Source organism: Oryza brachyantha, chromosome 3 (genome assembly GCF_000231095.2).
Source record: "Oryza brachyantha chromosome 3, ObraRS2, whole genome shotgun sequence".
Taxonomy (NCBI): domain Eukaryota; kingdom Viridiplantae; phylum Streptophyta; class Magnoliopsida; order Poales; family Poaceae; genus Oryza; species Oryza brachyantha.
The window spans coordinates 29,532,706-29,557,649 of NC_023165.2; the positions used below are offsets into that span (position 1 = coordinate 29,532,706).

The following is a 24,944-nucleotide window of genomic DNA, read 5'->3' on the forward strand; positions in this document are numbered from 1 at the left end:
ATAATGTGCAACTTCTAGAAGACCTCCTCGTCAGCATGTGTGTTGTTGGCGTCGAGAAAGATGACACTAAGGGCAGAACCAGGCCTAGGATAGCTAGAGCTCAAGCCCTAGGCCTGGGATCCAAACCCCACATAAAATTTCATATAGATTTTAGAAAAGAAATGAATTGTAAAGAGTTTGGATAAAATAATAGATTTGAGTACTAGGCGTGGTTCCTAGCTGGTCCCGTCCCTAGACGACATCAATGAGAACCTAGAGGATGTCGTAGACAACGGGTGTCTCTATTTCCTTGGTCCATGCGGTGACGGCATGATTAAGGGGATGCCGCCGTGAGCTACCGTGGTGGCGCATGTGGCTCCTTAGTCGTATCATAGGCATGGTATGAAATAACGAATGTGTCATGGTTGGCGGTGAGGGCACAGAGCATGGCGAAGGGCTACGAGGCAGGGAGTTCAAGGATCGTGAGGTTGCAACCATTCTTGCGGGAGTAGGAGGTGGGCGTCATGGGGCAACATAGGAGGTATAGGGAGCCAAAGTCATAGGTAATCTGTTTCTGGAGCGTGACATTGGACACAAAGATGATAAGGATATGACGTTTTACGGTTGTAATTGATCAACAAGTGTATGTGTTGAATCATAGATTCTAGTAAACAAGCTATAACGATGATTACTCTGTATATATTATACCTCAAGGATTTATTTAGTGTATTAAAAAAATAACGACGTATATTATACTTCAAGGAAGACGAAGAAGTTGGCGATGGGGTTAGGGTCTCTTGTGTCGTGACTCAACTCGATGACCAGTAACAAATTAATAATGTAAAATGTATAAACTCACAAGGATGTGGTGCTTTTGGCAGATGAAGCTCACTGACATATCTCATCATCTACTTTACAAGACGACGTATCATCATCTTCTCGGGACTGTATGTATGTATGTATGTTGGTTCATCTACTACTACCTCTATACTCTCCAATAAGTGCTGCATCATATCCATACAAGTACAGTACAGTGCAATGTATCGATCGCATCAGACGTTTCACCCCACGTGCTGCATACTACGGACTACTCCTATACTATCTAGATGTTGGAAGTTTCGCCCCAAAAATCAACTTTTTCTTCGGTGCAAAATAGGGTTATTTATACCTCATCTTTTCATTTTTACTTTTACTTATAAGTCAAAATATAAGCAATTAACCTCAAATTTAGGGTTGATTTTAGAGTTTTTTTTTACCATATTTTATTTTTTTATATACAACTTTTAGATTACTAAAAATATGTATATATAAGTTTTATTTATAAATTATTTTTTATTTTCAAATACACTCTTTGGTTTTTTCTATGAATAACCCAAACAATCACCTCCTTGAGTGATTATTCTTGCATATAACAAAAGAACACATCGAAGGTTGCTAGAGTCTGTTTCCTGGCACTTCATCGTTCGCTTATGCTTATATCTAAAATTAAAATTTTTAATCTTAAATTTAGAGTTAATTTTGAGATTTTTTTTACCGAGGTTATTTTTCATCACTAGCTTTTGCTAAGAATGCATTTATAAAATTTTTATTTATAAATTATTTTTGTTTATAAATATATCATTTAATTTTTTTATAAAAAAATCAAACAATCACTCGCAGCGGGTATATACGGCAAATCCCTTTTACAGGAAGAAAAATAAGGACAAATACGTACGGAGTACTTGCGTACTACTCGTACTACTACTGCTGCTGCCCGGCCATACTGATACGCTTTGCTGGTCAGGTTGGCTCCCTCGTTCCTCTTTCGTTTTTCATTCCTTGGTGCAATGCAACCTCTCCCCGCCCTGCAGAAGCTCATATTTTCTTTAGCCCTTTCACAACAAGTTATCATTTTATTTTCAATTAAAATCAGACTATTTTGATTGACTAACTGGGTGCAAATATGCAAACCGATGCAGTAGATATGCTTACAGTAAAAAATTACAACAAGCTACTAGTTGTTGCTCACCCTAACCCAAAATAAGTCAATCCCTTATATCTGGAGGCAAGTCCTACCTTAGATGTATTCTGTTAACTTTTATTCGTACCAGTAATATACTTGTATATTGCAAATACAATTGACGATGAATTGTGCATACTCTTAGAGAAAAAAAAATGGTCCATACCATTGATGATGGGGACTACACATGTTCATAAAAAACAAATTTCTTAAAGAAACCATTTAGTTTTTTTCTATGATTAAGTTCACTTAATGATTGACACCATTAGCCTTTATCTATACTTAATAATATGCCTATATATTGCAACAAGTTCATACAATTAACAAATGACAATGAATTATACATGCTCATAGAGAAAAGAAACCGTCCATACCACTTATGATGGACTACATATGGTCAATGAAAAAGCAATGAATGTATTAAAATCACTTAGATTTTTTTGGTTTTTAAAGCGATGACTTTTGCGTAGATATGGATGAAGAGGAGGACGATCGACTTTGATTTTAAGGAATAGAGATATTTGATCATTTTTCTTATTTACTTTTTTACAAATATAGCATAAGTTATGACTAAATTAACTTGATGACAAAACAAGTCATAATAAAATAATGATAACCATGTAACCTTCTGAATAATCCAAGTAGTTAACTATTGAAAAGTGAATGACTCAAAGAAAAACGTAGGGAGTATATGATATTTCTATACAATAATGACTGACGAGAAGAAGAAAGAAAAAAAATCCTATATCCCCGAATAGATTAAAAATGCATACTTTATAGTAAAAAATAAATATTAAAAATTGACTTATTTGAAGAAGAAGGTAACAATCGCACTAAAAGAAACCGGGCAAAAGAATACACAATCATGGTCGTACGCCGGGTGAAAGCCGCTGTATTATACTACTACTCCACTAGTAGTTGGGTACCGTAGGAGTACGGCTGGGCTGTAGCAGTGTGTTATCTCTTGTTGTTGGGTGGGTTGTTCCCCTTTCCTCCTTCCTGCCTCTGCCTGCGCCCTCACCTCGCCTCACCTGCTGCCTGCTACCATCTCCCTCCCCATCCCCTCCTGCTGCTGAGAAAGCAACCACCACCCCCGCCCGCCGCCGCCACGACACGGAGGAGGAGCGAGCCCTAGCCCTGGCCCTGGCCCTGGCCCTAGCGCCGCCTCGAATCCCAAACTCCAATTTCCCCACCTCCAATCGATCCCAACCCAACCCTACTTCTCCCCGCATGGTGCCCTGACCTGCCCTGCCCTGTCGACCCACCCACCCACCCCCGTCGTACGGATCGGGACTACCTGCGGCTCTAATGGAGGCCGCGGCCGCGGCGGCGGGGACGGTCACCATGGCGGTCGCGCCTCCGGCTGCGGCTGCGGCGGTCAGCAACGGGGTCAGCGCTGCGCCGCCGCCCTTCCTGATGAAGACGTACGAGATGGTGGACGACCCGGCCACCGACGCCGTCGTCTCCTGGGGCCCCGGCAACAACAGCTTCGTTGTCTGGAACACGCCCGAGTTCGCCCGCGACCTCCTCCCCAAGTACTTCAAGCACAGCAACTTCTCCTCCTTCGTCCGTCAGCTCAACACCTACGTGCGTCGCCCATCTCTCTCTCTCTCCCCTTCCGATTCTTCTCCATCCCCCTCCCTCCCTGCTCTATCTATCTACCATGCTACTAATGGTTTAACACTTTAGTTTGACCTGCCTGGATGGATTTCCATGTTAATCCTAATTGGAGTACTCTACAATACCACTAGTTTACTTTTCCACTTGCTTCTTCGCACAATCCAACACCGGGGATTTCATCATCAATTTCTACAAGACTGCTTTGGTTTACTTTGCTACCTTCAATACTTCGATACCAGTTAGTCATTACTCATAGTCTGGGGTTCAATACATATCGACTGGATTTATACTTTACCTATACAACTCGCTAGATCTGGAAGTCGCCTAGGGAATTCATAACTACTATAATCCGCCACAATGTTATCTCATCATCCGATTAACCATCCTGATTGGTCCCCTGACTCCAATGAGGTGCAATCAACTCGATCATCCAATTAATTCTCCAATTAGGGATGGGAAATTATTATTGTTTTAACTTGTACTATATACTACAAGAAGGCGCCTTTTTGAATCTCTAGATCATCTTATATGCACATGGTAAACGTACATAAAAGAGCAGAAACATAACAAACTAACAATACTAAAAGATAGATAAAATCTGTCATCATTTCATTAATTCAATATTACAAAAGCATAGGACCAAGTATGGTCAATTCATCGGACTGATTGATGATTTAATCGTCTGATCAGTGCCAAGGGTTGATCAGAGGATTTGAAAAAAAAAAGATCCAGCATAGTTTTAATGCGTCTCTAATACTAGATTAATTGATGCATCATTGTTTGGTCAGGCAATTGTACCTTTGTTGATATTTTCTCAGTTTGAGTTTTAAGCTTTTGTCCCCAAACCACACGACAGATTTATTTACAATAAACTGTTAAGATATGTTATACTCAGAAGTCAGAACCAAATAGAAGCCCTCATCTATTCCAGTTAGTTCTGCAGAGGTGTGGAAGTATATGACTTTCTCATGCACAATTGCAGCATATACCTTTTAATTGTTTTATGTCCTCTTTTAACCAGAACGAAGTTAGTTTTTAGTAGACAGAGAACATAGTATCCTCACATGAAGCAGGTGGCAGTGTGCCACATGCTAGTTAAAAACTCATGGTTTTACGCATATATAGATATTCTTGTTTTGTCATCTGAATAGGTCCTCAGATAGCTAGGAGTGAAGGATGAAGCTGCATGCTTTATTAAAATGATATATGGGCTGTTAGTTTCTGAAGCATTTAATCATATCCAAGGGCATGATTACTGATGTAACCTGTTAAAATAATTATTTTGCTCCAGCGAACTCTTTGCACTTCATAACTATGTGGATTGTAGCAAAAAAATTGCTGTAAAAACACACACTAGATTTGTTGTTTAGCATACTTATCTTTTTCAGCTTTACTTTCTGAACTAGTGATTGTCCAAGTACCGCTGCTTCAGAATCACCATTCGTGATACCTCTTGTGAAGGAATTTCTGTTACAGGTAGATGGTTTTTATGAGATTGTTTGTAGCTTCATGTCATTCTGATGATTGCTGATTCAGATGTAATTACATGTTACTGGATTGGTGAGCCTATATGAGGTTAAGTCGGGATCTTTCTAACTTTATTACCAGTCAAGACAGATAACTTTTTTCTTGCCAATTAAAGTTTATAAAGCTGAATTAACAAGTGCACGATTGATATGTAATTATGCAGCTAGCAGTTTATGGTTATTGAACAGGGCAACTTAATGTCTGCCATCTGCTACTTTATACTTGATATTTTGCTTTTCTTCAGTTGGCTGGGGCTTTTATGACGTTTGCAAATATATCTCTTACATCCATACTGCTAATGCATCCTGTGGTAGTTTCCTGTCCTTAATGTGCACAGCCTGCTGGTTCCTTGTGAACTACAGATGGTTCCAAGTGAACCGTAGACAATTTGCATTGGTTGGCTAGCCTGTTTATTCTTTGCTTCCACTTTCCTTAATGCTGCTAATTCTGTGACACTCAGAAGTATATAACCAAATGGATACAATGTGCTAGGTACATCGAGCCTCTAATGCTGCTGCTAAATCTGCAATCCTGTAACGCTCAGGAGCACTTAAGCCAAGCAGATAGGCTACGTACATTAGCTCTCTAGTGTTGCTGCTAATCCTGAAACAATCAGAAGCACTTAACCCAAACATATACATTGTGCTTTATACATTAGCTCTCTAATGATCTCATTGGTGTACTTATGAGCAGGGATTTAGGAAAGTTGATCCAGATAGGTGGGAGTTTGCAAACGAGGGTTTTCTGAGAGGACAAAAACATCTACTGAAGACCATTAACAGAAGGAAACCAACTCATGGGAATAGCCAAGTGCAGCAGCCCCAGTTGCCAACTGCTCCTGTACCTGCTTGTGTAGAAGTGGGGAAGTTTGGGATGGAAGAAGAGATTGAAATGCTTAAAAGGGATAAAAATGTTTTAATGCAGGAGCTTGTCAGGCTGAGACAGCAACAGCAGACAACCGATCATCAGCTGCAGACTTTGGGCAAGCGTCTACAAGGTATGGAGCAACGTCAACAACAAATGATGTCTTTCCTGGCTAAAGCAATGCATAGTCCTGGCTTCCTAGCACAATTTGTACAGCAGAACGAAAACAACAGAAGAAGAATAGTTGCTAGTAACAAGAAAAGGAGGTTACCAAAGCAAGATGGCTCCCTTGACTCTGAAAGTGCTTCATTGGATGGGCAAATAGTAAAGTATCAACCTATGATCAATGAAGCAGCCAAAGCAATGCTCAGGAAGATCCTAAAGCTAGATCCTTCACATAGGTTTGAATCCATGGGCAATTCAGATAATTTCCTACTCGAGAATTATATGCCAACCGGTCAAGGTTTTGACAGCTCTTCATCAACTAGGAATTCTGGTGTCACCCTTGCAGAGGTCCCAACTAACTCAGGTTTGCCATATGTAGCTACAAGCTCTGGACTTTCAGCTATTTGTTCATCTTCAACTCCGCAGATTCAGTGCCCGGTTGTTTTGGACAGTGGCATATCCAAAGAACTTCCGAACATGAGTGCGGTACCTTCTGTTCCAAAGGCTGTGGCTCCAGGTCCAAGTGATATCAAAATTCCGGAATTCCCAGATTTGCAAGATATAGTAACTGGAGAAAATGTTAATATGCCTGGAGGGGGCTTTGAAATGCCTGGTCCTGAGGGTGTATTCCCTTTGCCTGAAGAAGGTGATGATAGTGTTCCCATTGAGACTGATGAGATTTTCTACAATGATGACACCCAGAAACTTCCTGCTATCATCGATTCTTTCTGGGAACAGTTCCTGGTGGCTAGTCCTCTATCTGTTGATAATGATGAAGTCGATTCAGGTGTACTAGACCAGAAGGAAACACTACAGGAGAATGGATGGACCAAAGCTGAAAACATGGCTAACCTTACAGAACAAATGGGCCTCCTGTCGTCAAACCATATAGTCTGATGAGGTACAGTAGGACATACGTAGCCACCATTTGTCAAGGTACCCTGGGACCTTGGTAATAAACTCGCACATCATTACCTACCCTTAAGTCTATGTTACGTTCTATCTTTTGCCCAAAGAATACTGAAACATCAACCTATATGTGGGAGGATGTTAATATTCCACCTATGGAACTTGGTATGCCTGAGGGGTTTACCAGCTGCTTGTATCTAGGTTTGGCAGGCGTAAGAATGGATCAATGGTGACTTGTCAAATCTGTATGATAGCTACCTTGTATTGTAGCTACTGATAGTTTTTTGTTCTACCCTGCTCTATCTGATTGCAACTAACTTCTGGTAGGACTGGCAGTCTGCCACGCTGTATTGATTCCAAATATAAGTAACTTTGGCTGTTTCAGATTCTGGCATTGATTGATTCCAGTGTAGCCAAACGGGAAAGTGAGGGCAATTTTCATAACTTCACTGAACTCTGCAACTTACATGATATATGCTTAATAAGACAGGTCATTGCAAAACTCTTTTACATTTATTCTGCTGTATTTCCCACTTGCATAAGATATCATTTGATTCCCTTTTTTTGTTTCTGAACGATTGATGCATTTTTTTCAACTGATGATGTCATGTTTAAGTAGCACATGCTGTTCATCGCATTGACCTGGTAGTATAGGTCGATTTCAGGCCATGGCCAATATGTATTTACTCTGGAAACCACCTGTTTATGGTACTCGTAGCATGGTGGCTGCGATTTTCGTTGTCTTTGTAGTTATGTAGAGCTCATTTCTACATTTCCATGACCAAGGGTCATTGTTCCGGTGCTTTGGTTAAACTTTGGGAAAAGTAGCATGGACAATTCATCAGGAATCGCCTTCTTTTTTGACCTGCTAATAGCAAGTGCTTTGCGTGAGTCAATGTATTGGTAAGTAAAGGTGTGGGATGGTTTGTCTGGTACTGCATGAACTGATTGAATGATTTGTGAAATGCTGGGTTGGTTGTCACAGGTGGTGTACGTTCGTCGCGAAAATGTAAGCAGTCGTCACATGCTCTTTGTTTTCTTGTCTGCCCTGCTGATAATTCGCCTCGTCTCTCCCAGTTTAACTTTTTTCTTAAAGGATGATGTTAGGTGCCGCTCCGGCCAACATTTTCCTGCAGAGATAAAAAAGGAGAATCAAGTGCACATCCTATACAAGGACTCTCTTCTGTTCTTCACAGGACAACGCGTACTAGTTCATATTTCGGTCTTAATTTCTTCGCACAAACGACGGTAGGTACAATTACTAGAACATGAGTTTTTTTTAATTAAGGCTGTTTGGGATGCGAGAATTTAGAGAGAGATAATTAACTGTATGTGGCATTATGTTAGTTTTAACAAACGAAGGTTATTGATATGTGGAAGGGTAGTTCAGGATAGGACGCATATGGTCCAGGCTAGAGACAGACAGGGCTTTAACTAAACAGGAAGTGGTTTCAGATTTCTGTCTCGTGTTGTCAAATATGCCATGCCTGGGACACAGATTACAAATCCCATGTATGGTAGCTATCACCATCATCACTTTCATTATAGAGCCAATCATCATAGTATAAAGCACATATGTGTTTGGGAAGAATTTAACCGAAGGAATAGCATATAGGAAGGATCATGGGGATGGATGGATTAGTGCATCTGGTCTGTATGCGTTGTCTTTAATCAGTGTACATGAAGATGAAATAATGAGCTAGCTTTGCTTTCGGTGCGCATAATAACACCAAGTGAAACGCGCATTAGGCTTAGCTTAGCTAGAGCCAAACAACAACAGAAATATAAAGAAAAGAAAAAGGAAAGGAGGAGGAAATGGAATACAGCAAAGCATGCACCAGCCACAGCCAGCGCATGGGATTACTTGCTCCTTAATTATTTTGCATTGGTTGCCAATAATGGATGAATTGCATCATCATCATAATAATCATATATTGTGTACTACTTTACAGGGCAGATAGATAGATGGAATCTATCTATATATGCCATGATCATCATCAACCACAACAACTGCTGCTGCTGCTGCTGCTGCTGCCTTGCTCGCTCACTCCATTATCTGATCGATATGAGAGTTGGATTGGATTGGATAGATGCCCCAACGACCCCCTGCAGGCTGCACCTCACCTCAACTCCCACATGAACAACAATCATCCCAATTAGTTGAGCCTTGCTAGCTATTTCTTAATTCACTAATTGACCGTCGTAAATTAAGAAGCATAGCAATTGGAGTGTAATTAACAACAAACAATATTAATTAATTAATCTATGAGATGAGATGTACGTGAAGAAGAAGCAAGAGCGAGCAATCAAAGAATGAATAGAATCGATTCGAATCGAATAGCTAGAGTTTTTTCATGCATGCATGAATGAGTGAATGATGAGCTAGTCGGCTTGCTGCAAGGAGACGAGCACGGGCGGCGGCGGGAATGGGGAAGGGCGGCGCTTGGAGCGGCGGCCGGGGCGGGGGCGGACGCGCGGCCTGACAACCTTGGACTCGCCCCACTGCCAGTACATCTGCCGCTCCGCCATGTTCACGTCGCACTCCGGGAACGGCTCCGGGTACCGGTTGGTGTCGTAGCACACCGTGTACAGCATCTGCCGCTGCCGGAACCGCCGCATCGCCAGTCGCTTCCGCGCCGTCATGGTGGCGTAGGAGGCGCTCATCAGCTCCTCCTCCTCCTCGGCGGCGCACCTGTCCTGCTCGTCCGCGCTCACGCTGGCGAGGCGGATGTCGGAGCGGGCCCTGCAGCCGCGGAGGACGAGGTCGGAGAAGACGGCGGTGAAGGGCCCGCGCTTGTAGTTGACCTTGTACTTGCCGTTGTCGGTGGCCCAGGTGGAGCCGTCCCAGATGGTGACGTAGAGCGCCATGGGCTTGGAGGGGTAGTCGGCGCCCATGGCCGGGGAGCGCGGCACCTCGCGGATGGGGACGCCGTCGACGTAGAAGACGATGAGGCGGGAGGACCAGAGGATGGAGAAGCGGTGGGCGTCGGCGGTGGGGTCGAACGGCATCAGGTACCTCTCCTCCCGGCCGCGGTCCGTGCTGCCGTTGCCGTACACGTTCGTCTGCATCTTCCACTCGTGCCTGTACCGGTTCCCCAAGAACTCGAAGTCCAGCTCGTCGTGCGTCTTCTCGAACACGTCGCCATTGGAGAGCTGCAAGATCGATTGATTGGTCCATCATCACTTGATCAGCATGCAGCTACCAGCTAGCTAGCTATCTATGTATATATGCGTACGTAGAAGGCGACGACGACGCCGGCGGTGTGGTCCTTGGGGAGCTTGATGGAGGCGCTGAAGAAGCCATGGTGGTAGTAGTCGGAGGAGATGAAGCCGGAGCCGGTGTAGCGGTTGAGGGTGATGCTGACGGTGCGCCCGTCCGCCGACTTCTCCATGTTGTCCTCCCCGAAAAGCGGCGAGAACCCCTCCTCGAAGGCGATCGTCGGCACGTCCTCCAGCCCATCCGCCGCGCTCCTCACCGCCACCATGCTCATGCACACCCACACCCACACCGCCGCCGCTGCCGCCATCGATCGTCGTCGTCGAGGATGCATCCTAATTAGGATCGCAGTTGAAGATCGATCGAGCTGAATGTGTGGAGCAATGGAGTGGAGAGTAAAGTTAGGCAAGAAGAGGATCGAAGAAGAAGAAGAGTAGGTGAGTGGAGGAGGAGGAAAAGGATGGATGCAGAAGAGAAGCAGCTCATCGAACACATCAAATGGAATCCGAATATATATCCTACGTACGTGTCTCTGTGTGATGCATGGAACACGAATATCTATCTATCTATCTATACATAATATTGTAATATTTCTTGAATATATAATCCAACAAACGACGCTATATATATTATTCCTCCAACTTAATAAGGACAATATCACTCTATATGGATAGGCACACTAGAGGTTTGCATTGAGTGTGCGAGGGAAGCAGTAGAATAATAATTAATACTAATAACAACTAGTAATCTAGTTACTTTGTTAATCTGTGAGCTGATGCATGCAAGAACGATATATATTATACATAATATATTGGTTCAGACAAAATGAATGCTCTCCAGTTACATAATTCTTATCGTTTTAGGTAAAAAAAAGGTACGATCAAACTTTTAAAACTTTTATTATTAATAATTTTAAAATATTTAGCTTAAAAACACTAAAACAGCATATACGGACAAGTCATAAAGAGTACTTCAATAAATATATTTTTATTTTTATTTTAATAAAAAATCATTGATTTAAAAGAATATATCATTACTCGAAACAACCGGAATTATAGGTAGGAGTAAGTCGCCTATTTCCATTTCAGCGAGTACTGTACCTGATAGGAAGCTCCGAAGCTGGTAGGCACTAGGCGGCACCCACTTGCTACCGGATTAATTAATTAATTAATTAATTAATTAATTAGATCATAGTATTAATTATTTACTGGTGCAATAGTAACATTAATTCTGTCACAGGTTGATGTTCCTTGTAGTAGGTAGTACGAATTAACGAAACGACCAATGTTCTTGATCTTTTTCTCAGGATTATTTCGAGTGGTGCCGTGTATGCAAAATGTCTATGACCATATCGTATCGTTTGATTCAAATCGATCGATGAGAGGAATTAGTAGTGAGTCAATCGATCGCCAGCGAGGCTTCTTAATACATCAATCAATTTTAATCCGTTGTGCAGTCGCCGTCTTTCCTTTATCATCGTTCCCTGTCACGTACTTACGTGTACTACCCATCAGCTTAGCTAGCTAGCTCCTCTGCTTTTCTTTCCAATTCATAATTATTATATTTATTACGAGAAAAATGCATAGTACTATACAGTACGTCATGGTTAATTATTAGCTTAGCACACGGTTTGCCTCTGCTCATCATCGGTAAATCAACAAGGTGAACATTAATTAATTGATCTATACAAATCGATATATCCAAGCAGAGACAAGATATATGGTCGAAACACACATCAATCTCTAGCTAGTTATTGCCAATATATATCCTTTCAACCACAGAGTTTAATTAGCATAACGAATTGGATTGTAGCTGGGTTAATCACCTAATAACAGTGTGACCATTTAATTAGTTGGGCAGGTAGATTAAACAGAAGTGCATGCTAGTAGCTACCAAATGTAGTGGCAATTACTTGGATGATCCTTATTAATTCCCTGGCAGAAAGGAAAGCACGCAGTGCAAAGTAAATTGAAAAGAAGGGAGGTTGTTTGATTTGTTGGGTTTAACTTAATTATTATTGTGATTGACGAGAAAGGGAACCTTACCTACCGTCACGGGCCTCACCTCTCACGTACTACTGACGTGCTCGCTCGCTCACTCATGCAACCAGATAGCTTTGCATATGCTTATAAATCTTAAATTTAAATTTAGATTTTTTATAGTAGTTTATTTATTTTTTATAGTAGTTTATTTTTTAGTCTCGAATTTTTAGATAGCTAAGAACACATATATAAAAGTTTATTTACAAATCAATTTTTTATATAAATATGTTGTCAGCTTTTTACATGAAAAAATTAAAATATAACCCATTCACCCCTATGGTATCTTGTTAGCACTAAGGCTAAGTTTTGTTGCCAATTTACTATTGCCTTTTTGCGTGCATGTTTCTGAATTACCTAAAATATATAAAATTATATAAAGTTTATCATATTATATTTTTAAGATGGACATTTGATTTTATAATAGTTAATTTCATCGTTTATAGGATTAAATAACTATAAATCGGATATTCTTTCATCGGCCAAGTGGATACAACCTTAAGTGTATTATTATTATTATTATTATTGTCAAAATTAATTCGATGGAGGTAAACGAAACGGCTGTTCCAATTCCAGTACCAAACATATAAAAGCTAATTATTAATCTCGCTTGTTCTTGCATTGATCACGACTTGAGAGTTGTTACCCATATATATCTGCAGTTAGTAGCTTGTATACCACGGCTATACTGTATATACTACAAGGACAACATACTTGTTATCTGAACATGGTAGTTAATAATAATATCTCAACCGTTGACGGCAGGGTAGCAAACTGATTATTAACAAGCTGCAGCAGCTGCTTGCTGCTCATCTCATCAGACCACCACATCCACATGAAAGATGACGGAGAGATTATTAGAGTGGTTGGAGAAAAGAAAACGTTGCCTGCCAAGGTGCCAATTGTAGTAGAGGACATTCAGACAGAGAGACCAATTTTGGTGTAACATGGGATCGATGATGATCAATGGAATCAGATGGATCCTATATCTCTCTGCGCCTCCATATCGATGCATGTCTGTCTGTCTGTCTGTCTGTCTGTCTCTTTGTGTGTCTGCTTCATTGTATTGCATATGCATATATGCCCTGCAGCTATCAGGATGTCCTCTCTGCATTTCATTTTCATGCATGGCCCCTACCACTGTCAGGATGTCCTCTCTCTTATCCATCCACGCACCTGGCTTAATTGGCCACCATGTATCTTCATTTTGGTTAAGCATATATCCAGAAATAAAATTACCTGATACATGTAGTGATAATCTTATAACAATACATGTTTCCCCATCATCTATATGTGTATGTAAGGAACAAATGATGAAGTGAACTTGTTATATTGTAGCAAACTAGCTGGCTAGCGAAGTATCATTAAGCTGCATGTGCGATTAGTTCACTAGTCCATCTATATATTAATATTAATATTAATCACACAACTCCTGTGCATCATTTAGTTCATTCAGCACATATATTAGTACGTACGAGTACCATTAATAAGTAATAACATATATGAAGGAGAAAGTGGAATAGTAGAGACCGGCATAAATGTATATTATGAAATGAAGCAGCTGCAGGTCGATCGTACAGGTGTATGTTGGCATTTCACATGCAGAAGATGAACAGTTTAACAGGCTGTATATGTAGAGTTGTATGGTACGTACGGTGGCTGTATAATTACGGATGTGATGGTGCAACCATCGTCCTGATTAGCTTAGGGTAGGTATACCTGCACAACATAAGCTAGGTTGTCATTGGCCCATACATATGCATTCATTCATTCATTCATATTTGGATGGATATATACGTAGAGTGTGTTGAATAGTTCAGGCAAATCCAGCTCTAAATTGATCACCTCACCAAGATTAAATATTAATACTACGGTACTCCTGCAAAAAACATTCCCTGAGAACATATAAAATTGACATTTTTGTTGGCTGGCTGCGGCAGAGCATGTGAGCAGTAGTTGTTTCAGTTGTATCCATTGACATATCACTGTATCAGGTGATAATTTATGGATGCCCGGGTCTTCGATTATTGAGAGCATTTTCGAGAGAATACTAATATTTTACTTGTATTAGATTTATCTAAAATAATATTGGATATAAAATTTACACAACATGAATAACTTGTATTAAAAACTTATATTTTTCCTCAAATTTAAGATACAAATAAGCTAATTTTAGACATGTCTAAATATTATAAATGTATTTGGTAATCTGTTGAAGATATATTTTCTAGTCTAATTCTCAAAATTTAGTTTTAGATATAAATTTTAGACATCTCTTGAAGATACTCTAACATATTCCTTCCAGCTAACTTCTGAAACGACAATCGGTTCTTCACAGGTCACAGCCAACGTTCCAACAAGTTCACACTAGGATCAGAATCAAAGGGCAAACATGCACACAAGCTGCAAGAAATATCCACAGGAGATATTGATGAATTCATGCCGCAGCTACATTTGAGGGCGACAACGAACACCATTACAGCCGGTAGACGAGAATACAATGCAAGGTTTACACAACCAAACAACAGGTTTGTTATGAACGAAGGAGTTTAGACTAGTTTTGGCTTTCGTCATCAGCTAAAGCACAGCCATTTAACACACTTCCTTGAGCTCTCTTTTGCTCAAACCAACTCCAGCCTGTTATGTCGGCAAATAGACATGCAATTAGGGACTAGTACCTCCTCCCTTTCCATGTGCTCTCGGTGCTTGTTCAGTTGCTGCCATTGGTGGCAACTGCAGCAGGCATCAATCGTCAGCAAAAACATTACAGCAAGCACACATAATAAGCATGAACAATATATGAGAAACTAGTAAATTGCAAACTCAAGCATTGGACGACGATAAACAATGCTAAGGATCCATGTTGCACAATAAAGCATATCCTTTGGGAAAGAAAATCAATTAGGCGATTGCATAATTCCTTGTCTCCGTGTATTATGCTTCCTCAATTATACACAACGAGCTTCACACTGAGGCAGGATCGAGGACTTGCAATACTATGAGAACTATGCAAAGCATTAGCACAGACAAAAAGAAATACCTTCTGCTGAAGTCTCACTACTGTAGAAACCAATAGCTTGTCACCAACAATCTGTCTCAGCTGCTTCACTAGGTCAGCCCTGCTTATCTTTCTCCTCTATTTTAACATCATCAAAAGCCATAACATAGTTAGCATGCCAGCAAATATTGCATGTAGTTGAAAATCTCCAAAGAAAGGGCAAATAACCTTGAATTCTTCATAATATCTATGCACCAAATCCATGTCGGAATGGGGTACTTTAGCAGAAATGGCAGCAAAAAGCATTGAAAAGGGCATCCAAGGTGAACTAGGAGACCTTGGACTTGGAGCACGCCCAAGCAAACATGCTTGTTGCTGATCAGCTGACGATGCTATGGTCTGGAGACTATCATCCTGCTCACAAGGAAAAAAATGATAAGCTGATTTTTTTTCCTGCAACTGTCGTATAAAAATCAAGGTTGACCTAAGCTCAGTCATTAAGTTTTTCTTTTAGAAAAAAAGGAACTATTTTCTGCAAATTATGCCAAACAAGGGAATTGGGCTAACAGAACCTGAATCCATTTCAGTAATCCCCATGTACATCCAAAGAGCATCAGCAAGAAGGAAACACATAACAAAGCAAAGTTATTTGATCTTCCCACCCCTATTGTTCACAGCCACCATATGCAATCAGACACTAAATAGTTCTCATTAACCAAAAAAATGTCATCAACATCAAGCCGCTAAACATTACACAAGTGGAAATCAATAAGGAGCTGCCATAGGCCATAAAATATCAAGCGATATAGTAATGAGCATCTTTATGTTTTTCCGATCAAAGAACACTAACTGCGGAAAGAGTAATAAATTGGAACATTAACTGCCAAGGCAAAATTTTTAATAAAGCAAGCAAATTCCATAAAGAGATGAACAAAAGCATGCATTTAAGTCTAGTAATAGATCATTAAGCCTTGGTGAGACACACATCCAATATTTTCGCACAAAACACACGACATGACAAAACTGAGTTATGTTTCGTTGAACAACAGCACAACAGCTAAACCATAGTATGCATACCTTGGTCGGATAGTCTAGTGCACTGGAATTTCTTATCTCAGATATGTTGGATGCAGTATCTCCTGTAGCCAAATTGCCTGCAGTAATAGAACATAAGTTACATAGGGTGATTTTAAAATAACAGCACATAAAGCTAAAAGAATAATAATAACTACATAGTTTAGTACCATTGTTCATGGAAGGTGCTTTGACAATAACAGCATATTCAGCATATATGTGCTTATGCACGTTAGCATCCCATATGATGTAATGCTTTGGACTTTGAAGATCATCAACACCACTGTCAAAACTTTTGCTGGTTGGCTGACATTGATTTGATCCAGGGAAAACCACCTCAACATTCCCCATAATAACACGACACAACATCATCCTTATGATTGCGTTTCCGTCGATATCCGAATAGCCAACACTGTGGATAAACTTCAAGTAAGACAGAGAGGCTACTATATGTCCAAAAGAAAAGCATTCCTTGGAGCACATAGAACAAAGAAGGCAGAAACAAATAATATTTACCAGATATTGGAGCAGTTTGCTGGAGCAAGATGAGCCCCAACGCCATACATTGGCCCCTGCAGAGGTTTTGCAATTTCCAGAGCACCCTGCATCATCATCTCCTCCATAGTATCCTTAGTGCAAGCAAGCCATGCATAACGCTCGTTTGCATTTCCGCGTTGGTTTTTGATGGCTTGTACCTCCTTTTGGAAGAGACTATATCGGGACCTCCCATGTTGATCTAGCAAAGGGGTTCTATAAATACCAATGATGTCTTTTTCAGTAAATAGATGGCCTGATCCTTGGAACAACAAATTCCGAACTGCTGAATCAGCACGCTGGCCACTTTGATTAGTAAAAGCAGCTTGCATGGTCCCATCAGCAGCTTCATTCAAATCGATTGAATGCCCCTTTATATTTCTACCGCTTTCATTGTGTACCTTTTGTTCGTCCTCCACTACATTATTAACCTCCTGAACATCAGAAGGCACTACATCAAAAGATGCTGAACTCGAGCTTTCAGCTGGACTTGCAGACATCTCATCATGCTCATGAGCTTCATAACTACTGTTTAAACCACAAGAACCTTTGAAAAACTCATTTTTTCCATGCTGCAGAGGTTCAGATGGTATCACTCCAGGACATGAATCCGGTGAGAAGGATTTACCATGATCATCGATCCAAGCAATTGGTGTGCTTATGGCCATCACAGAATCTAAACAAATCATCTCCATAAAGTTCAACAGGACATGCCGGTTCTGGAATACTGCACTAGTAATTGGCCTCTTGAACTGGAAGCTCTGCTGTACCAGATTGACAACATCCTCTGGGAAGTCTCTCCATCCACCATGTTGGTAAGACAGCACACGAACAGGCATACCACTTATCTTGAAGTTCTTGTACCTCTCTAGAATGTCCGTAGCAGGGGACATCATCTTGGGCTTCTTATGTCCAGTGGAATCATGAAACAAAGCGAGATTTTGTTTTGGACCATCCCGAGAGAGATTGAGGGCATCATTGGCCTCAGTACATTGAGTAGCACCCACACGCTTCCTCTTGCGGATAGTAGGTTCCAGCACATGCTCATCCAGGGCCATTGCATTCTTTGGTTCCATTTTTTTATACAAGACTCAACTAAGACCAGGTATTCATTTTCTTTACAGATTAACACCACTAGGTGAAAACAGTTAAAGTTAGTCTAGCTAATGCCACCTAGACAATGTTAGCATAAAGGTAGTTCCGATATAAGCCATGCTATCCAAAAGAGTAAGTGAAACGGACCTGAGCCAAGAAGAAAAAAAAAGAATAAAAATGGCATAAAGATGTATATATACATATATATATATATATATATAGAGAGAGAGAGAGAGAGAGACTACATGAGAAAGACAACATTTAATCTATGTATTATTTAACAGTGTGGAACATGATTTATTATATATTTTTGCACAACATCATTCATAGCCAAACCAGTAACCACAGGATTCTAACTATAAATTTTGTACCACAGGCAATGTTGTCTGATCGGCCGATCGGACCTGATCGCCATGGCACCGATCAGGTCGATCAGACGATTAATCGTCGATCAGCCCGATTAATCGAGGCTGATCGGTACAGTAGTGCGGTATATTTACCGGACCATAATAATTCTATATACTATTTAGTGTGCACCATAACATGCAACAATAGAAATATTATTTGAGGGTTAGATGGTACTTACCTTTGAGGGAAAGAAACCCTACAAATAATGGGCCGGCCCAACTAAAATTCTAAGTGACAAAAGATTTTCCAGGCTGGCCCAAAACATCCTGATCGGCCGATTGATCGCCCCTAATTGCTGATTAATCGGACGATCAGAAACCTGATTGACCTAATCGTTTAGAATGCCCTGATCGAGGTCAGGGGACCGATCAGCCCGATTAATCACGATTAATCGCGATTAATCGGACGATTAGATAACATTGACCACAGGTGAATAAATTTCACAGTCCATACACCTCCTCAGATATCAGGTCATTTATTTTCGAAGTAAGATACGTTGAACTGAGTTTGGAAGGCTAGAAATGCTGCCTAAGTAAAACAACAAAGAAAAGAAATTATATGAATCTTAACATCAATTATTAAAAAAAAAAAGGAACTTCTTGTTATACTAGATGGACATTATGTTAAACTACTGTGACCACCTCTAGCTTAAGAGATAAGAAAGCATTCCAGACTGCAATTAAGAACATGGAAATGTTCTCAGCCATAGCTCATTTTTTATTTGATAAAAGAAAAGGTATATTTTATGAAAGCTATTTTAACTGAATCGCCAATATGGCAGAAAAGTGTGGGCCTCTTCAGGACCCAACTCATCAAGAAATATGACAATAATGCATCAAGCGTTTAACATGACAATCATGTTATATTTCTTAAAACACGGATCCTGGTTGAGTAATGACAATGTTAATTATGAAATCAATCCTTTCAAAAATAATACCCATAGAGTGCATTAAATTAAACTCCTCTGTTAGTGCCTTGCTATTAGAGGGGCTATAGGATTAGCATATATGGTACTCATCATTGCTGGCGGCACTATAAATCTGAATAGAGGAGGTTTTCCGGCGTGCTTTGAAATCAATGGCACAATTCTGCTTGCCATCATCACTCCAACCAACTTGTGCTTACTGATGGTGGTTGGTGGGCAGACAAGAAGGCAGCAACAGAAGATAATGGGAGAAGAAGACAACGCTGCTGCAGCAACAACATCGCATTGCCCCCCATGGTTCCTCCCCACGCATAGTGGTGGAGAAATCAACGCGAACGCGAAGGCCACAATATAATCCCATGCCTCTGGAAGCACCTTAACGCATCCATCACATGAGATGTGATATAGCTGGATGATGACCGATGAGCCCTGACGCACAAAGCTTGTTATGCCAAGTAAATAAGCACAATAGCATTGAATAAATCATTTTGCGAATGGTTTGGTTAGCAAGTGTTCATTGTGGCCTTGGTTTATTTATGACACCAGCAGTACAATACTTGCACTAAAATGGCTAGCATAGGGGGGAAAAGATAGAATTTTTAGGACATGTAAGATGACTTTGAGCATATATGATTGCGCTGAAACTACACAAACATCTATTAGTTGGATCACATGTAAGGAGTGAATCATACTAACTACTTAGGATGAACAGACTAGGAACAACAGAGCAGCAGCACACCTAGACCCACAAGTCATACTAAGAATGATCAAAGGTACACACAAGAAATTAAAAATTGCAGGAGCTATAGGCCTCTACACCCTACAGTTATTAACCCCAACTAACACCGATCATTTCTGAGCACACAAGTATGACAGCAATCAAGCACAAGCAGAAAAGAAAAGGAAAAACCTAAAATTAATCAATCCCCGAAGAAACAACCACGGATCGAGGTGAGTCAGCGCATAGGTGGAGTAATCAGAGAGGAAGAAGGAATTGGGAGCATGCAGTACCGGTGGCAGCTCATCGCGGGTGGAGATCGAATCGATGTGTCGGTCGGTCAGTCGGATTCGATTTGTGGTTGAATCGAAACCAGATAGATAGATAGATAGATAGATAGGGATAGGCCTTCTTAAGAGGAGGCTGGGTATGGGAGGATTCCCGTGGGCCGGCGGGGGGCGGCGGCGGTGGGGGTAAGGGAGATTCCGGCGGCGGCTGTCCTTTCCCTGGGGCTCGCTCGTTTCCGGTGGGCGAGACGAGGAGCTGGGTACGAGGAGGCTGGGTACGTATAGCGAGCGGCCGGAAGGCGGGGGATGGAGATCTGACCGTCGGTTCCGCATCCTGTGGGCGGTGCGGGTGCGTCAAGCAATTTTGGCCTTTTTCTTTTTCTCTTTCTTGCAGAGGGGGCCGTGGACTCGCACGATGTGATGTGACGTGACGTGACGTGACGTGGCATCTCCCAAGCTTATCGGTCGGGTCTTTCTTTCTAGTAGGCCTGTTGTCTTTTCTAATTGGGCCTTATAGGCCCATATGTGAAGAAGGCCTGGCCTGTTGGGCTGCTCCATCTTAATTGAAGTCCACAATAGCTCCGCCGAACAATCACTGCTACGCACCACCTATCAAATTATGTACATTCTTTCCGTTCTATTTTGAATCACTAATTTATAGATTGTTGTATATTTTTTATATGATCAATTTTACGGTCCTTGAGTAAGTACCAAGAGATACCAAAATTTTAATGTAAAATTTAGTACCTCCTAGTACCTAAGATACTAATAGATACCAAAATTTACATAAAAAAGTGGTACCTTCTAAAGGATAGTAAAATTGCTCTTTTAATATACATGTATAGTTTTATTGTTTTATTATTGTTTATATAAATTTAGGAAGCCTTAGGATATCTTAATGTGAAATGGGGTATGATATACTCCCTCCGTTTTTTACGTCGTTGACTTTTTGATTTACGTTTGACCATTCGTCCTATTCAAAAATTTTGTCTAAATATAAAAATTATAAATCATACTTAAAGGTAATTTAATAATAAATCAAATCATAATAAAATAGTCAATAATTATATCAAGTTTTTAAATAAGACGAATAGTCAAATGTAAATAAAAAGTCAACGGCGTGTCAAACAGAAAATATGGGAGGGAGTACCTAATTACTCCTGTATCGTATATATATAGGAATCTAGGAGGTGTTCATGATCTAGCTACTGATCATACATATCGATCCATGAATCCATGATTGCATTCATCCTGTTTGGATCTATTTGTCTGTCTGCATATCTTCATTGATCGATACTAGCCGAATGCCTATGTTTTGTAAAGGATAAAAAATATTATATTATTTTTAGAATAAATAGAAAAATATTTTTCATGAAATATGTGACCATGTTTTTTATATAGGAAATATCCATATCAATTTGATTTTGTGTGGATATTCATCTAGATTTGATTGATTTTTTAATATTACAAAGTTAAGGGTATAGATTGTAAAAATACAATAGAGATAGGTAGCGCCACCACTAGAGGTTTTTATAGTAATAAAGAAATATCCAAACAAACATACTACTGCTCTATGCATGATGGATGGATCAGTAATGAATTAAACTCTGCCACTTTGCCAGCTATGGCCTGCACTGCATGCCTGCCAAATCACGACCTTAGAGCTTCTTTCGAACAAAACGATCTTGCGGGAATTTTGAATGATTAGATTCCCATGAAAAATATTTTTATATGATTATTTGGAACAAAGGAATGTCTTTTTTAAATTTTATTATGAATGCCTCAAAATTATATAGGATTTTTAGAGAACCATTCAACGTGATATCCAACCTCTCAGAAAAATTAAGTTGTGTTTTTCCTATGCTTTATACGAACAATAATTTCTACGGTTTTCATGTATTTCTCTAATCTATAGGATTTAAGGTTATCGGATAATCTAATCCTACATTATTCCTCTATTCATATGAATCATGTGTTGTAGAGGAGACCTTAAAGTGCTTGATCGATGCATGTACTCCCTTTATTTTAAAAGACTGAAGGTGTGCACTTTCTATGTGCATATATGTGCATATATATGCATGTCATCAATACTGACAGCATGAAATCCTTGGTTGGAAAATATATACGGAGTCTAGACCAATTTTGTTAACTATAAGAGCAATATAAATACATGTTTTTCCCGGTTACATGAAAAATGTACACCATACTACCACAAAACATCTTATCCATGACATCCACGCGTCTATATACCACCCAGCCAACGTTCTATCAGTAAAAAAGAGATCCCTATATACGCAACAGAACAAACTGACGCACGAACAAATACACCTACTAACACACGCTTAAATACATGTAGACCATCAACAACTCCCTAACCACAATAAAATTTACTGAAAACTCGTCCACGTGTGCATACTATTATTATACATTACATGATTTGAATTCTGATAAATAGAGTTATACATGAAAGCCACTTGCTATATTACTTGCACATATCATATATAGTATATGTGTAATGCATTAGACAAATTAAAGTTGTCTCATTACATTTTTTAATATATTAAAAAAACTACAGTGGGTAACAGTGCTCCATCCCCACGGTGTTCTTTTCAGCAAAAAGAAAAAAAAAAGTAGTGGCCATGCATTATTAACACTACAGATTGGTTGTCTCATACACATGATAGTAGAACAGTAATATGTACGTGCTCGATCCCCACCATATATGCATATAAGCATGGTGTGTTTTGTTTTTAGCAACAGGGCTTTATATATCTACCTAGGGATGATGTCTGTTATTGGCTGCATGCTACGTACGGACATGGAAATAATATATAGTAAAGCTCTGTATATATTGTGATAAAAGAATTACCAGACATCTGAGGCCATGTTTGCAATAATATTGCTATAGTTCCTACTTCCTACAGGAAATGATGCAGTTCAATCCGGCCCCCTTACTAATAGACGACAAATTAATTAAAGCCTCAGATCCGAATATAGGGGTTATCTTTTTGTTTTCTATGAAAAAATTCCAAACAACATATTTACAGATACAAAATAATTTATGAATAAAATAATTATATACATATTCTTAGTGATCTAAAAGTAAAGACAAAAAAAATAAACAACGATGAAAAACCACCAAAATCAACTGTTACAAATTTAAATTTCAGCTCATAAGCATAGCTACGCAGAAACGAAAAGATGATTGACGTATATAGCTGCTATATATATATATATATATATATATATATATATATATATATATATATATATATATATATATATATATGTATGTCTACACGTACTTCTGAAGTAGCACTACTTTGAGATTGTACTTTTAAGTTAAGCGAACTATAGTATATCTCTTGGGTGTTTTGGTAGTGCTCCAGCTCCTGGATCGTTGTTCTGTACATACCAAATGTTACTAGAGTAATTTTTTCTTTTTCTGTTTTAACTGGAGCTAGTGAATCTGCTTCAGAGAATGCATATGCAAGGTAGAACTGCCTTTTTTTTCCATGTTCACAATCTTAGATCCATTTTAGAAATGAGAAATTTTATCGTCTTTAAATACTTTAAGATACATAGTATTTAAAGCTACCGAATTTTACACTGAAAAATATGATCTACTTCTGAAGAGCTTTTTTCTAAATAGTTTGCCAATTAATGACTCATTCCCTTGGGAAAATGTGGTGTAACCGATGCATATGCTTCGGTTAAGGCTTTGGAAGTAAATTAAGAGAGAAAATAATCTGAATGTTTAATTATGGTGATATTAATTAATGGCATGATGGCTTCAGTTAATATATATGCATATATAACTCCATGTAGCTATATGTACGAGATAGCTAGCTAGAGATCCAAGGCCCCAAGATGATGGATCGATGAGTGAATGCGCTTTTGCAAATTGACTACAGAAAGCAAGGTTAGGTTAGGTAGTTAGGTCCACATACTTCAATGGACTATTGGTGCATTGGCCCATTTTCCTGAGTAACCGTTGAATTGAATCTTGGTACGTACCGCCAAGATGAAGCAGGACGATCGATGGAATACTAGTATTTTTGTAGCTAGCTAGCTAGCTCTTTCAATCTAGCTACAGCTAATTAAGGTAGCCATTCTGTACACTCAATGCAGCACAATTTGCCTGAGATTTGCTTCCATCAACTTTAAACTTCAAGGAAGAGTAGGGCATGTTTATTCCTGTGGATTAATAGTTCACACGAATTTCAATTCATTCTCTCTTAATATAAGAAATGCCACGTAGAGAAAATAAAATTGGTAGCTAGCTTTGAACGAAATATGCCAACATAATGTGAGCTAGAAACCCATGTAGGTAGGATAGAGACTTAAAGCTGATAGCTCAACTATACAGATAAGTGTTTTGAAAAAAATATAGACACCATTTACCAATAAAGCAGTTGTGACAGCACACCTCGGGGACCTAAGAAGTCATTAGAGCAAGGCTAATAATATATCCAACAAGCTGGCTATAAGACTTTTTATAGCCAGCTCTTAGCTCATCCATATAATAGTTAGCTCTTCATCATTAATACAGGACCCATATGTCACTCTTACAGAGTTTCTTGGTT

The 24,944-nt window shown here is 39.7% G+C and overlaps 3 protein-coding genes across 4 annotated transcripts; 1 reads left to right on the forward strand and 2 right to left on the reverse strand.

Moving 5' to 3' along the window:
* The first annotated feature begins 2,930 nt into the window (after positions 1-2,930).
* Positions 2,931-7,447, forward strand: LOC102712246 (heat stress transcription factor A-1). The gene is made up of 2 exons (XM_006651976.3): positions 2,931-3,565; positions 5,819-7,447. The coding sequence occupies exons 1-2, from the start codon at positions 3,287-3,289 to the stop codon at positions 7,049-7,051; spliced, it is 1,512 nt and encodes a 503-aa protein (XP_006652039.2). The 5' UTR covers positions 2,931-3,286; the 3' UTR covers positions 7,052-7,447.
* A 1,998-nt stretch (positions 7,448-9,445) lies between these two features.
* On the reverse strand, positions 9,446-10,846 carry LOC102720864 (probable xyloglucan endotransglucosylase/hydrolase protein 30). Its single transcript, XM_006650859.3, has 2 exons — positions 10,300-10,846; positions 9,446-10,216 (listed from the first exon to the last, which is right to left on the reverse strand). Exons 1-2 carry the CDS (start codon positions 10,612-10,614, stop codon positions 9,446-9,448), a joined length of 1,086 nt encoding a protein of 361 aa, XP_006650922.2. The 5' UTR covers positions 10,615-10,846.
* A 3,848-nt stretch (positions 10,847-14,694) lies between these two features.
* LOC102721149 (probable inactive poly [ADP-ribose] polymerase SRO1) lies at positions 14,695-20,615 on the reverse strand. Of its 2 annotated transcripts, XM_015835347.2 has the most exons (8): positions 20,365-20,615; positions 19,554-19,782; positions 16,908-18,167; positions 16,562-16,803; positions 16,395-16,471; positions 15,546-15,731; positions 15,360-15,455; positions 14,695-15,052 (listed from the first exon to the last, which is right to left on the reverse strand). In XM_015835347.2, exons 3-8 carry the CDS (start codon positions 17,999-18,001, stop codon positions 14,984-14,986), a joined length of 1,764 nt encoding a protein of 587 aa, XP_015690833.1. In that variant the 5' UTR covers positions 18,002-18,167; positions 19,554-19,782; positions 20,365-20,615; the 3' UTR covers positions 14,695-14,983. The 2 variants fall into 2 exon arrangements, with proteins under 2 accessions (XP_015690833.1, XP_006650923.1); XM_006650860.3 differs by lacking the exon at positions 19,554-19,782.
* Between the last annotated feature and the right edge of the window lie 4,329 nt (positions 20,616-24,944).